The 15,283-nt window shown below is 49.2% G+C and overlaps 1 protein-coding gene across 1 annotated transcript; it reads left to right on the top strand.

Annotated features, from left to right (window-relative positions):
- Nucleotides 1-6,514: 6,514 nt before the first annotated feature.
- Nucleotides 6,515-14,965, top strand: CCDC28B (coiled-coil domain containing 28B). Its single transcript, XM_073317726.2, has 6 exons — nucleotides 6,515-6,977; nucleotides 10,399-10,632; nucleotides 11,179-11,348; nucleotides 11,650-11,804; nucleotides 12,065-12,087; nucleotides 13,487-14,965. Exons 2-6 carry the CDS (start codon nucleotides 10,472-10,474, stop codon nucleotides 13,539-13,541), a joined length of 564 nt encoding a protein of 187 aa, XP_073173827.1. The 5' UTR covers nucleotides 6,515-6,977; nucleotides 10,399-10,471; the 3' UTR covers nucleotides 13,542-14,965.
- Nucleotides 14,966-15,283: the final 318 nt, after the last annotated feature.

Here is a 15,283-nt window from a genome sequence, read left to right as displayed (position 1 = left end):
AAGCCAGTTCAGCATTTTCGCAGGAGCTGGGGTCAAGGTGCAGTACATTGTACCCTTTCCGCGGTGTCTACGTTACAGACGTTTTCCTGCTAGCAGAGCTTTGTCGGTCCGGGATGCGAAGAGCTGTGATCGCTGACTGACTGAGCTGTGCCAACCGAAGCCACTAGTGTAGAGACAGCTATACCACCAAAATGGAACTTTAGCTTGTCTTGGTCAGGGTGGCTGGAACAAGCCATATCAGCAGAAGCAAGGGTTGTTGGTTTTAAGCTGCGTCCACACCAGGAGTATTTTGCCAGTATAGTGCTGTTACAGTTATGATGTAGACATGCCCTGAGCTTACCGTCCTCAAACAGCATTCAAGGAATCAGTTGCTTTACCCCAGGCCTGGGCCTTTGTTCATCACTTGCCAAACATTGGCACCGGGTCTTGTCCCCTGTTCGTCCTCCCCATGCTCTTCTCCTCAATGCCATGCAAACTCTGTGGCACTGAGCTGCAGTTTTGATTTTGCCCTCATGGGGATGTGTCACTCCAGATGAGCCCAGTTTTACACAGGTCTTGTGGCTGTCGTGAGATGGGCTTGCATTGTATCCTGTCCCAGGGCAGAACAACCGCTCCTGCCTCCTGGTGGAGCTGGGGGTGGCAAAGAACCAGCCTACCCAAGTCGGGATTGTCTTTGAGCATCCCTTCAGGCTGTAAGTGGTGCCTACACTTAAGGAGAACTAGAAGCAGGGATTTCCATTAAAGAGATGTAAAGGGATGAGATCTCAATGGAAACACAGCTTCTCACTGGGCTGTTAGGCAAAGAATTTAGTAATGCACCAGCCCATGGAGCTGGAGGCCTTTGGGGGCTGAAAACTCCCAGGCTTGGCTTTAAATTTAAGGTGTCAGAGGGAAATGGACTCCTCTTGATGCCATCCCAACAGCCTTCCCCTGGTGAGGGCTTCTTTCCTCAGCTTGCTGTGTGACCCTTTGTCCTAAGCACTCCTATGGCTGACCCTGCTCTGAACTGCAGCTACCCTGACGATCTCCCCAAATGGTACCTCTGAAGCGCCAGTCCTCCCATGGCTGTTAATGATCAGCCCGGAAGGGGCTGAGGAGTGGAGGGCAAAAAGCAGGCGGTGCCTTTTGAAAGAGGGAGGGCTTGGCAGGAAGCACTACCTATCAGGAGATGCTGCCCAACCTCCACAGATGTCATGGAAATGGATCCTGCTGCTGGAGCCTGTCAGCACTGTGAGGCTGGGAAGCAGCATCCGTACGGCTTGGATTGCACCTGTGGTGAACCTCTCCTGTCCCCTGCAGGAGACGCACCACTGTGTCCTTGCCAACCAGCTGGGCTGTTGTAGGCTCTGGCATGTGGTGTTCCGAGAGGGGGACTGAGGGTTCCGTTCACCCAGCTGGACCCAAGCCCTCCTTTACAGCTAGCTTTTAACATTTCCTTACCGAATAAAATGTGGTTCTTTAACTGGACAGTGCACTGTTACTGCAGCAGGCCTCAGTCCCAGCGCACGTGAGCTGTGGTAATTAAAGATAAAATATCACTCCTGTAAATAGCTTGGCGGGACACCTGCCCCGGGAGCACCTATGCAGTTTGCTACCGTTTCTTTCTTGATAACCATAATTCAGGCCATCTGGAAGCAGAACATGCTGAAGAGGTAGCTCCTTCTGTTTGATGTGCTGTGTGTTATAAGTCATGTGTAGGGAGGAAAGGGGATGTGATCTTCACAGAAATGTAAGGGTGGAAAGGACCTCAAGAATTCACCCAAGTTCAGCCCCAGGTGCTGTGACAGGACCACTGCTCACTACAGTCTCACACTCAGACCGAGGTTCCCCCCCCCCCCAAAAGGCAGCAGGACCCTTTCCTTGCTTCTTTCATCTCCCTGCACGTGTTCCCTTTTCTGAAAGCCTCATCTAAAGCATTGACACCATAAAGGATCAGTCTCTTCTCTGGACTCCTATTAGAGAAGGATTTGTTACAGGCTGAATCATTGCGGGCTCAAAATCAAAAACATATTTGGTGAGAATTAAATGGCCAGGCAACCTCCAGATACCTGCTGGTTTATAGTCCCCTTTGTTGAGGAATGGAAGGGATGACTGGGTGCTGTAAGCATGAGGTTTGAAATCATCTAGGACCCACAGGCTTTTATTCAGTTCTTTATACATCTAAGACAGATACAATATGTTCTGGGCAATTAATACAGGGGAATCTTTCCAAAAACACCATAAAAGCCCAGATCCCATCTGTTCTGCATGGATTTAAGGACATTAGACCAGCTAAAGCTTCTAGAGCATTTTCTGTGAGGGAATGGGTCAAATTAGGAAAATGGTGGTGCTTTTCCAAACTCTGGACACAAGACCAGCTTTGCCTGTGTGCATCACCAGGCAACACCACTCAGGGTATGTCTATGCTGCAGTTTGGAGCAAGCCTCCCAGCCCGGGTAGACAGACTTGTGCTAGCTCACCTCAGGTTGGCGTGCTAAAAATAGCCATCTACTTCAGTCTTTTACAGTACGTGTTAACCCCGTAAGAACGGCCATACTGGGTCAGACCAAAGGTCCATCTAGCCCAGTATCCTGTCTTCCAACAGTGGCCAATGCCAGATGCTTCAGAGGGAATGAACAGAACAGGTCATCATCAAGTGACCCATCTGCTGTCGCCCATTCCCTTAGGCTTAACAATCTGTTCCACCTTGTGTTTAACTGTAACACTGAGTACCTTTCCTAGACCTGAAGAAGAGCTCTGTAAATTGGAAATCTTGCCTCTTTCACCAACAGAAGTTGGTCCAATAAAAGATATTACCTCACCCATCCTGTCTCTCTTAGTTGAATGAGGCAGTTCACACCTCTCTGAGCTATTGTTCCAGGCTCTCTGCAGATTTATCTCTGCTGCAGTCTTGCTTGGTTCACATTTTTGAGATTTCACAACCATAACAGAGACTTATTTAATATCATTATTTTATGTATGCAAGCTGAGATTTTGGAGAACAAGATGACAGATTGAGACAGGTGCAACACCACTGTCCTGCTGCATACTAGCCCATTCTGGGCCCTGTCAAGAGCAATATTTCCCTTCTCTATATCATTATGTGCACCTACCGTACTCACTACCCCGCTAGGGCCCACAGGCAGTGGGAGCAGGATCCAGATCCATGACGGTGGAAGGTTCAAGAGGAAATGGCAGAATCAATTTTAGCATGGTCAATATTTAATAATTTTTTCAATATTAAAAGTCTGTTTAAAAACATGATATACTTATAAAGAGATATTAACGCTACAGCATGTGTTAGTAAAAGTATTAATAGCTTTCTAGAATAATTTTACCAATACTATATATAATATGGATACTATATATTTTAATATATAATTTATTATGGTCATACATTAGTTCAGGGCAACTGCACCTACATTCCTCCTCTATGGTCTGGCAAGGGCACCCACTCTAGGCTGCTGGCTCCCCAGCTGTGGCCTCTCTTGGGTGGAGACCCACGGTTCTCTCCTTCTGATCAGGGTATTTCCAGGCTGAATGGTTGCAAGCGCGTTTTAGTCCCAAGGTAAAAGCAATACAGACAAAACATATTAAAAATAATAAAAGAACCTACACACGTGCTAATAAGCTTCCAAGAGGTCACTCCAACTCCAGCATGGGCTCTGGCTGGTGAGCAGGCCTTCAAATCCCCACACAGGGGTTTTCTGGTGGTTTCAATTTTGTTAACACCCTTTGCTCAGAACATGATCCCTCATGGATCAGTAAGTGAGTCCTTTATCCACAAAGGGGGTCTTCAAAGAGACCATGAAAAGGTAATCAGCCAGACAATGGGTCCTCTCCTGGAGGCAAAACTTCCAAAAGTCAAGTTCTTGACTAATCAGATTAATTATATTAGCATACTCCTGCCTCCTAGGGATTTCCTGGGAAACCCACTTAATTTTAAAAGTTCATATTGTTTCAAAAAGTTGCTTGAAGTTCCTACCATTTTCCAAGATTTACATTAGTCGTGCGTCCTAGGAAAATTACATACAATCCCGTAATGACATGTCAACAACTGTATTTTAATATCATCAACACCAAAGGCATTGAACTTAATTCAATAAGGTTTAACTGAATTCAGTAAGGTCCATCCAGGAGATTGCCCTGTTTGCCACAGTGAACCTTAAATGTATGTCTACACAGTATTTTGGACCAAGCCTCCCAGCCTGGGTCCACAGACATATGACCCCCCTCCCTATGCTTCAAAGCCTAAACTCCAGCTCAAACTGCAACTTCAAAGCACTGTCAACACCGGTATTTTTAGAATTCTAGCACAAGTCCCCCCGGCCCATGTCTTTCGACCCCAGGCTGGGAAGCTCACTCCGAAATGCTATATAGACATTCCTTGAGAGTTAAACAAATCATGAGGCAGGCCCCAAAAATCAAGAGAATGGCTTAATTTTTTAAAATAGTAAATGTGAAATTTTGTTCTTTTAGGGGGGGGGTCACATTTTCAAGCTTTTCTCTGCAGCCAGGAGGGCTAGTATCATAGAATATCAGGGTTGGAAGGGACCCCAGGACATCATCTAGTTCAACCCCCTGCTCAAAGCAGGACCCATCCCCAACTAAATCATCCCAGCCAGGGCTTTGTCAAGCCTGACCTTAAAAACCTCAAAGAAAGGAGATTCCACCACCTCCCTAGGTAACCCATTCCAGTGCTTCACCACCGTCCTAGTGAAAAAGTTTTTCCTAATGTCCAACCTAAACCTCCCCCACTGTAACTTGAGACCATTACTCCTTGTCCTGTCATCTGCTACCACTGAGAACAGTCTAGATCCATCCTCTTTGGAACCCCCTTTCAGGAAGTTGAAAGCAGCTATCAAATCCCCCCACCCCCCTTCTCTTCTGCAGACTAAACAATCCCAATTCCCTCAAAAAGAAAAGGAGGACTTGTGGCACTTTACAGACTAACAAATTTATTTGAGCATAAGCTTTTGTGAGCTACAGCTCACTTCATCGGATGCACTCAGTGGAAAATATAGTGGGGAGATTTTATATACACAGAGAACATGAAATAATGGATGTTACCATACAGACTGTAACAAGAGCGATCAGGTAAGGTGAGGTTTCAGAGTAACAGCCGTGTAGGTCTGTATTCGCAAAAAGAAAAGGAGTACTTGTGGCACCTTAGAGACTAACCAATTTATTTGAGCATAAGCTTTCGTGAGCTACAGCGGGGGTGGGGGGGCGACGACACCTTTTGTTGTGATAATCAAGGTGGACCATTTCCAGCAGTTGAAAAGAACAGTGTGTGTGTGGGGGAAATAAACAAGGGAAAATAGTTTTACTTTGTGTGGTGGGCCATTTCTAGCAGTTGACAAGAACAGTGGGGGGGAAATAAGGGGAAATAGTTTTACTTTGTGTGGTGGGCCATTTCTAGCAGTTGACAAGAACAGTGGGGGGGAAATAAGGGGAAATAGTTTTACAAAAAGTACATTACAAAAAGTAAAACTATTTCCCCTTGTTTATTCCCCCCCCACTACTGTTCTTGTCAACTGCTGGAAATGGCCCACCTTGATTATCACTACAAAAGGTTCCCCCCCCCCCGCTCCCCCGCTCTCCTGCTGGTCATAGCTCACCTTACCCGATCACTCTTGTTACAGTCTGCATGGTAACACCCATTGTTTCATGTTCTCTATGTATACAAAATCTCCCACTATATTTTCCACTGTATGCATCCGATGAAGTGAGCTGTAGCTCACGAAAGCTTGTGCGCTAATAAATTTGTTAGTCTCTAAGGTGCCACAAGTCCTCTTTTTCTTTTTGCGGATACGGACTAACACGGCTGCTACTCTGAAACCAATTCCCTCAGCCTCTCCTCATAAGTCATGTGTTCCAGTCCCCTAATCATTTTTGTTGCCCTCCGCTGGACGTTTTCCAATATTTTCACACCCTTCTTGTAGTGTGTGGCCCAAAACTGGACACAGTACTCCAGATGAGGCCTCCCCAATGTCGAATAGAGGAGAACGATCACGTCCCTCGATCTGCTGGCAATACCCCTACTTATACATCCCAAAATGCCATTGGCCTTCTTGGCAACAAGGGCACACTGCTGACTCATATCCAGCTTCTCGTCCACTGTAACCCCTAGGTCCTTTTCTGCAGAACTGCTGCCGAGCCATTGGGTCCCTAGTCTGTAGCGGTGCATTGGATTCTTCCGTCCTAAGTGCAGGACCCTGCACTTGTCCTTATTGAACCTCATCAGATTTCTTTTGGCCCAATCCTCCAATTTGTCTAGGTCCCTCTGTATCCTATCCCTACTTAGAAGCTTATTTTTCTTTTAAGCTGAGATAATCACATGACTCCATGAGCTGGGGCTTTAGGAAGAAAAGACCCTATGTTCTGAGACTCAAGATAAAATTGTGAATGCTGGCAACACCCTCTCCTCTGGATGAGTCTAGCGGTTTCAATACACATTTCTGCTGAAAGGAACATTGGAATATATTCTGAATAGGAAAGGAAAGATAGAGACTCTGAGCCAGATCCTCAGCGGCAGTAAAGGAACACTCTGGCGGCGCCCCGTGCCTGTGACAGAGAGGCAGACAGTGACCCTGCAGTTTCACACCACTGGAGCTGTTCTGTGTTTGGTCACTGACCATGAAAACAGGCCGGGGAACCCAGGGACATACATGCAGACCCCGGGCTTGAACTCCGCTCTTCTCACGAAGCGGGCGGCCGCCAAGCCATGGCCCCCACTGAAGTCAGGGCAGGGGAGGCGTTACGCGGGAATGAAGGCAAAATCTGCCCTGGGGCGCGAGTGACCTGATCCCCGGCCATCGGCCTGCGCGTCTGAAGAGCCTCGCCTGGACGCGAGGGGAGCTGGAGGAAAGCCCCTTCCCCTTTAAATGCAAATTGGCGCCGGGGCCCTGTGGACACCGAGCCTTGCAGGGCGCCTTGCCGCTGGGAGCAGAGCGGGGTCAGGCCGCTGCAGCCTTGGCGCGGGGGGCTCCTCTCAGGTCAGTGTCACCTCGGAGGGTGCTCGGCGCGGCACGGCACGGCACGGCACGGGCGGTGGAACGGAGACAGGGCGAACGTTCCCTTTTGGAACGCGGCCCGGCTACAGCGGCGCTCTGCGGGTTCTGCTCAGCGCGCTGGGGCTTGCGCAGCCCTAATCTGCGGCGGCTTCTGCTGCGGGGTTTTTGAGGGGTGGGGAGCAGGGAGGTTAGAGACCATCGTGCGGGGCAGCCCGGCAGTTTGCTGGGGAGGGGCGGCTGCTGTCCTCCGGATCTTGGCCTTTCTCTTCTCTGGAAATCGGCTTCCCGGGTGGAGCTCGCTCCCCAGGCGTGCAATGCTAGGGTGGGAATGAAGATCGGTTCTGAATCTGCTCATGGCTGTCCAGTGTCTGGGGGGTGGAGGGTGGATATGCTGCTAGTTAAAAAACCAAAACCAAACCGCGATATTCTGAAGTAACTGTCTGGGTAACTTCTTAGGAATCACAGCCATTTTCATACTGAACAAAGAGGGATCTGTTTCCACCACCTACGACAGGGCTTTGATCAGACCCAGCAGCGACCAGTTTCAGCGGAGGTGCCATTGTACAGAACAATGGGAATGGCGTATGGAGGAAGACTAGCAAGAGCCCTGCTGTGTTTTATTAAAGCTTGATCAATGGGGCCGGTATAAAGTCGGAAGGAGCCCCAGTTCCGCTGAGATAGCGCCATGCCAAGGGCTGGGTTTGGGCTTGGGCTTGTTGGTTCGACCTGCCAAAGTGTTTCCAGGCTAAATTTCCAGTGTAATTAGGAATCCTAGACTGCAGTAGGGCGTAGAGGCCTTGATTGGGATCTGGGCTCCATTGTTCAAGGAGGCATTGTACAAACACACAGGAGCCCCGTACTGAAATGTACAGTCTCTAAAGAATATAGACAGAGTTCTGCACAGCTTAGGGTGGTGGGATAGAGCCCTTCATATCTTTGTCACAGGTTCAAATCCCATGTCAGCAGTACTTTAAAGCTGTCTTCATTCAGTGACCTCCTATCAGGTGTATGTTTAAAACAAAACAAACCCTCTCAGTGGGAACTGATAGTCTCTGCTGAGGCTGGAGATCCAAATCATCTTTCCCTGCCTGACGTGATTTCCCCTTTACCCCCTCAGACTTGAAGAACATTAGGGTGGGTGAATCTTGCCCTGCCCCATCTCTGGGAGGTGCACAATTTGCTCCCTAGGGCCCCTTTTGCCTAATTCTTAACAAAACAACAGAGAAAATGACCAAACAGCCTTTTGATTGTTCATTTAAATATAAAATGTTATTTATAAATAATACTAGATTGTGCAGGTCAAAAATCACTGCAGGTAATTAATTAAATAGAAATAAACCCAGAGCAAGTGTTATCAACACCTTCATTGAATTCCTCTTACTTTAAAAAAAAAACACCCAGAATGTCATTGACCCTCTCTTCTTGACCTGGGCTCTTACTCTGAGCTTTAGTCTGCTTTTCCAGCCTGGCCTTTTCTGTTTGAATGTAATGGGCCAGATCCTCAGCTGGTGTAAATCAATCTAGGTCCATGGAGGTCAATGGGCTGTGTCCCCAGCTGGTGTAAATTGGCAAACTCCTGACTTCAGTGGAGCTATGCTGATTTAGGCCAGCTGAGGATCTGTAGTAGGAAGATATCATCTGCTGGTTGAGATTATGACTGATCAGTGTTAAATGCTTGCTTGGGAGTGTCACTTTAAAAACCAGGATTTTGATTCTTCTTAAATGCTAAAATTTTTATACAGCACTTGGAGAACAATTGAATAGCTGCTTTATTTCCTTGCCCCCACCTCCCTGTCTTGTTAGATACAAAGAGAGCCTTGACACTTACAAATATACTCACACATAGAGTGCATTTTAATATTTTAGAGGACAGATGTAGAAAGAAGAGAAAGTAAAACTTTGGGAAAGGCACCAGGGCGGGGGGAGACACAGGGTATGTGCTTGTTTGGACATGTGAGTATTTAAATATTTCTTCTCATGCCTTGAGAACCAAATACATCCCTCAGGCTATGATCTCATCTGATCTTGTTAAGCAGGGTCAAGCTGGGTAAGGGCAATGGGCCCCGCTCAACATAGTGACTGGTTTGAAAAGGATACTGTGGTTACTGCATCTTCCTGGGGCAGTGAGTAGTCAGTGTTCTGTGGCATGCACTGTACTGATAGGAAACCTCCACTGGCAACACAAGTGCCTGTGAATGAAAGTAATGCTGGCCCCAGCATGGTGCTAAGGGTCCTGTGCTACCAGGGTGCTGTCCTCTTCTGGATGAGATGCAAAACCATGCAAGTGACCTTCAGCATGGACAGAACTGGGGACCTCCAGAGCTAAGAGCATGAGCCACTATAGGCCTGAGTCCTCCAGCTGGGACCTGCATCAGAGGTCTGCCGTCAATGTAATGGGCATAAAGGGGGATATGTAATACATGCTGAACAGGGGGTTACATGCATTCCTGTATCTAGCTCCCACTTATCCCAGAGGTGGCCACATTTCAGCAGCAGATGGTGTGGCTCCTGGTCTGGCAGGCACTTGAGGATCCTCCTGGCTGAAAAGAGAAGTTTCAGTGGAACTCATTGTCACAGATGCATCCAGTTCACATTAGCACTCATGACCCAAAGGGAGAGACGGGGAGTGAGGCAGGACTAGAGGCTGGGCAAAGCAGGTTGTCTGGACCCTGTTCTATTGGTCATTTGGTTGTGTAATTTTTCCTGACTCATCTCCTGGCTCCTGTTTGCAGACACCCCTTGCTGCAGGGGCCGTTTCTGGAGAGGCTCTGGGTGTTGTTCCCACCCTTCAGAAAAATGCTTCCTGGTGAAAAGGAAAAGAAGCCCCATGGTTAAAGTGCTAACCTGGGGGTCAGGAGAACCAGGTTCAAAACCTGCTCTGTCGTACTACTTGTGTGACCTTGCATGAGTCCCCTCTGTGACTCAGTTCCCCATCTATTAAGTGGGGATAACGCTTCCCTGCCTCGCTTCCCTGCCTCAGACGAGTGTTGTGAGGATAAATACCCTCAAGACTGTGAAGTGCTCAGATAAATATCTCAGGCGGATCTCCTGATCTGGGGCAGAGGGAAATCTGAGCAGTACTGAGCATTCTTTTTCTTAGCCCCCAGGTCAGGGGTAATCCATTATTTTTTGTCAAGGTCCAAATTTCTCAGCCTAGATATAGGGAAGGTCCAGATTCCAGAGACAATAATAAAAAATAAGTCAATTAAAAATATGCTGGGGAGGGTCTGTTCAAAAGCGTCTGGCAGTCTGGCTTGGGCCTGCGGTCCGCTGATTGATTACCCCTGTTGTAAGTTATCCACACGGGAGCAACTTCTGTCTGCACTTGAATAGCCTACGCTGGAGAAAGGGGCTGAAAGATAGGGGCTTTGTCTCCCTTGTGAACAGTGTCTCCTTCTTTCAGTGCCCAGAGGTTCCTTGCTGCAGTGTGTTACTGAGCCTGCGACTGGCCCCCGCCTGGGGATCGGGTTCTCAAGATGGAAGACAAGAAGAAGAAGAGGAGTCCGAAGCCTGGCTTAGCTCAGCCTGCGTCATCCAGTGCTCTGCGCAAGCTGCCCGTCCCCACCAGCAAAAGCACCACCTTCTCTCTGGGACTGCCTCACCTGCCCTCACCAAAGCAACGGGCCAAGTTCAAAAGGTCAGTGCTGGGGGCTGGGATGATGGGGAGCCTGGGTTACAAATGCTGCCTGTCCCCAGGTATTACACCTGAGACCGCGAGCACCAAAACCCCACAGGCCACTCCTGCGTGAGCTACCCAGGGCTCGAGTTGTGCCGGAACGCTCTGCGGTGCCAGCCCGGCACTTTGTACTGGAACGCTGCTTCACCTTCCAGCAAATCACTTACTGCAAATGCTGGGAACACACTCCAGAAATGATGATTTTTTATTTTTTAGGACTGGAGCTACAGCAATAGCCCCCTTTAGCTGTAAGGAGCAGGCTGCTATACCTGTCTCCCTCCAGTGGTTGGGTGCAACATGGTCACACAGGCTAGACCAGCGCACTGCATCATGCAGAACTGCTGGACTGGTGGTAGCGTCTCTTGGGTCCCCTATCTCTGTTGTGTGGGGGGCTCAGCACGGTGAGCTCCTTGGAGGAAAGACAAGGCGAACGAGTTAGGAGGCCGCATCTCTTGGCATGGAAAGGCCTCCCGGCAACATTCATGTGGGTTTGTGTTTTCTATCTAGGGTGAACAAAGAGAAATCTCGTTTGCCTCAGCCTGGGGGCAGTGGGGGCGCGGCACTGGGGGCCCCTCTGCAGCACTCCTTCCTGACTGACGTCTCAGATGTTTATGAGATGGAGGGGGGGCTGCTGAACCTGCTCAACGACTTCCACTCGGGCAAACTGCAGGCCTTTGGTAAGCAGGGGGCAACTCCTCTATCGGGGGGGGGGGTTCATCAGCCTGAATGAGGTCCCCAACGTATCAATGCCTGGCCCTGGGGTGCTGGGAGCTAGGGCCACCCAAAGCCACCATGGCTGGCGCTGGAAGATCTGGCTAATCGGGGAGGCTCCTGCTACGCATCCTGTTGTGTGATGTCCGGGGCAGGCCCAGTCCATCCGCAATGGGAAACCCTGGGACAGCGGGTTAGGCATCTCTACTGCAAGAGGATGTGTCGTGGTGGCTGAGTGTAACCAGGTCCCTGTCCTGGGTGGCACAGGGAAGGAGTGCTCCTTCGAGCAGCTGGAGCACGTCCGGGAGATGCAGGAGAAGCTGGCGCGCCTGCATTTCAGCCTGGATGTCTACGTGGAGGAGCTCTCTGAGGACCAGAAGAAGACGGTGGCAGATAGGAACCTAGATCAGTTGCTGACGAATGTGAGTACCAGAGAGTTCCCCCTTCATGGGCTGACCCCGGAGCCCACCCTCGACCACATCCCTGCTCCCTTCGAGCCCCGCACTTACACCGTGCTGCTCTGAGTGCCTAGTGCAATGGGGCCCCGACCCCCTCTGGGGGCTACCACAATACAGATAATGCCCCCTAATGATCTTCAAAGGCAAGGCGGAGCCCTGTTCCCTTTTTTGTCATAGCTGCTTGTGTCACCTTGTTCTAATGGTGGTTCTGTTTCCCTTTTCAGTTGGAAGAGCTCAGCAACTCCATGTATCCTTCTGCCGGGGCCTATGGGGGCTGTGGGATTCTTCAGGGGGCCTGTTTTGTATGTGCACAGCTGGGTGACCCCTCGGGCAGGGCAGGGAAGAGGGAATCAGCTTTGAGACACTTGAGCCCCACTCTCCAATATCTCCCGAGACCATGGCATTGGATATGAGGTGCCATTAATAGATGCTGGTCATCTTCTACCAGAGACTCTAGGCAGGGAGTCCGGTAGAGCTTGGAGGCTCCTTGGGAATTGCCAGGGGCTTCAAAGAAGTCAGGACTCTGCTGGCGCCAAAGGTTTCCAGGCGAGCCTATCATGGAGACATCTGTAGGACACCATTTTAGAGGGAAGGTTGGGTTGGAAGGAGGCACCTGAGGGTGGAATCTGGAGGTGTGAGTAACCTCTCTGAGCAGCATGTGCCATCCTTTGCCCATCAGTGGACAAGAGGTTAGAGGGAGCCCTAATGTACTGAGCCAGAGCGGTGAAGGATGCTGGCTGGAATCCACTGCTAAGGGTAACCAGGTGCCATGAATGGAGTGAGTTATTTGGCTGAGTCTATGAAGGAGCTGGATAACTGTGGGACCAGTTTGAATTAGCATGTAGTACTGGCCACTTTTGGAGACAGAATCCCAGCCGGGGTGATCCAGTATGGGAAATCCTGCGTCATTGGCTGTGCAAGATAAGAAGGAGTAAAATCTCCTGCTTCAGGCTGCTCTCCCTAGAGGTCAGGAAGGAACCCTTCCCCCATCTCTGCCATGCACAGTTCCCCAGGAGTATTTTTCTGTTGTCTGCACAGTTTCATGTACAGACCATGGCTGGAGGGAGGAGACCAGACTTTTTATTGACCATTGGCCTGTCCCATTGGGGCAGGGAGATGCTATATTCTATGGATCATTGGTTTGATGAGGCAGGATACTGCATGGTACAAACCATTGACAAATCCTATGTTCCTGTGCTGCACAGGCTACCAGCCAGGGCGCCAGAACCTTTGTACGGGGGCGGGAGGGCACTGGTGCTGGAACCGGAGGGGCCACGGAGCCATGCCCACCACTTTCTAACATGGATGTCGTTTGGGCAGCGGGGGGCGGCGTTGCCCCTCCAAACTGCAAGCCTTGGGCAGGCACGGAACGGCCCAGCCCCTGCTGGCTCCACTCCGTGCCTGCCCAAGGCTTGCAGTTTAGGGGGGGCAACACTGCCTCCGGCCTCCCGAAACTACGCCCATGTTAAAAAGTGGAGGGGCCATGGCCCGCAGTTCTCCCGGTTCCAGTGCCGTTGCTACTGGGTAGAGAGACTGGCTCAGTTGGAAGGTTTGTGTTAGGAACTCCAGCCTCTCCCCTCACGGATCTTGTCAGTGATGGGGTGGCAGCTTGATCGATGATTCTTCTTCCTTAACGTAAAACTCAGCCAAAAGCTACATCTAGCGGAGAATCCAGACCTGGAGGATGCTGCCACTGCCTAGCTGAAAAGGCTGCCTGGTCCCTCCATAGACAGAGGGCAGCATTGAGAATTCTGGAGCTAAGGGAAAGCTCCACCAGCTTGAATCCATCATGTCCATCTCTGAACTGTACAGAAATGTAGGGGTATAAAAGGAAGGACACCCCTAAGAGAAAGTGTTTTGGGGGTGGGCTGGGCTGGGGGAGGGGCATGTTGTCCAATAATTTTCTATCAAAATCCAGGATTTCTAGAGCATCTGAAAAGGCCAAACATTGTCAAGATAACTTTAAAAGTAAACAAGAAAATCGTAGAGGAAAGACTGGGAATCAGCCATACTGGGTTCTCTCTCCTGATCTGTTCCCAGCTCATCGTGTGACCTTGGGCAAGTCGCTGCACCTCTCTGTGCCTGAGTTCCCTGCCCCCCCTCCCTTTTTTAAAAATGGGGTTAATGATACTTAAGCAACCTTGTATAAAGTTCTTTGAGATTCCTGGATAAAAGGTGCCATATCCAAACAAAGCATTGTTAAGGGGAGATAGAGCCTTTCGTTTTCAGGCTGTTGCTTCCACCCTGATTCAGTTTGGACCATTCGAGGGGCTGTGTGTGAAATGAGTTTGGTGGGTTTCAGTCAAGTTCCTAGTGGACAAACAGCTGTAACTGGCTTCCTTGTTGACAGTCCTCCCAGCAGAATGATCCAGGCCTGACAGGCCATGAAGACTGAACTCCCCTCTTTCCTCGCTCCCAGACTTTGTCCCTCCAAGGCAGGATGGTGAAACAGTGGAAAAGTACAGCCACTAGCTATGCAGGACATTTAAAATCTCTCTGGCTCCAGCCCTGTGTATCTGGCAGTTGTCACCAGCCTGAAACTACCTGAAATGTAAACATAGAAGCAGCAGCCAAGAAAAGCTCAGTAAAGGCTTTTGCTGGTTTAGCTTCTGCCTGTTCCACAATGCAGCGGTCAACATGGAACTGAGACCACGTAGGAGAAGTATGATCACTTGAAATGAAACAGGTTTTGGAGCTCGCAGAAAAGTTTCTGCTAATAGTGTAACAAGTCATTCACCGATGCTGCTGTCTGATCCTTTTCCTCCAACATTTTTTAATGGTTGAATTTTTGCAACAATACAATTTTTTGTATTGAGGCCTATAACTACCCCTCTTGCAAAATACCCCAGGCCTTTTATGGAAATTCTTTCTATGGGAGCTGGGTAATATTTCCATTCCAACAAGGATAGGAGTGATGGCTTTGCTAGACCAGACACCACAAGTAAGAAGAGAGGAGTTTAAACAACTAACATTTCTACACTTGCACACACATCCAGTCTTAAACAGCTAAGCTGCTTCACTTTGACACTGAAAGTGAATAGGTGAGTGTATGTTTGTGTCAAAATGTTTTTCTAGTAGTAGAATGTAGCACTAAATAATGAAATTGTAATGTAAATAAACTAGTTGTGGTATTTTGCTGTTTTCTCCACCACTTTAATTAAGGTGTAAAGAAGGAAAAATGGATGGAAGTTTAAAACAAAGGAGGGGGTAGCCAGGACTCCTGGGTTCAATTCCTGCATCTGCCCTAGGCTTGTGATTTTTTCAGAAGTGACTAATGGAAGTGGGTGTCCAATGTCAGACACCTGAATGGAGCCTGATTTTCAAAAAATGCTGAGCGTGTTCCAGCTCCTTTGACAATGTCCTGGGTTAGGCTCCTAAATCCTGAGGCTTGTTATTGTCTTGCAAATCTTGCCTAATCGCTCTCTGCCTCAGTTAGCCCATCT

The sequence above is a fragment of the Lepidochelys kempii genome, chromosome 19 (genome assembly GCF_965140285.1).
Source record: "Lepidochelys kempii isolate rLepKem1 chromosome 19, rLepKem1.hap1, whole genome shotgun sequence".
In the NCBI taxonomy this organism is placed as follows: Eukaryota; Metazoa; Chordata; order Testudines; family Cheloniidae; genus Lepidochelys; species Lepidochelys kempii.
Note: the sequence above shows the minus strand (reverse complement) of the source record. Positions and strands in the feature narration are given on the sequence as shown.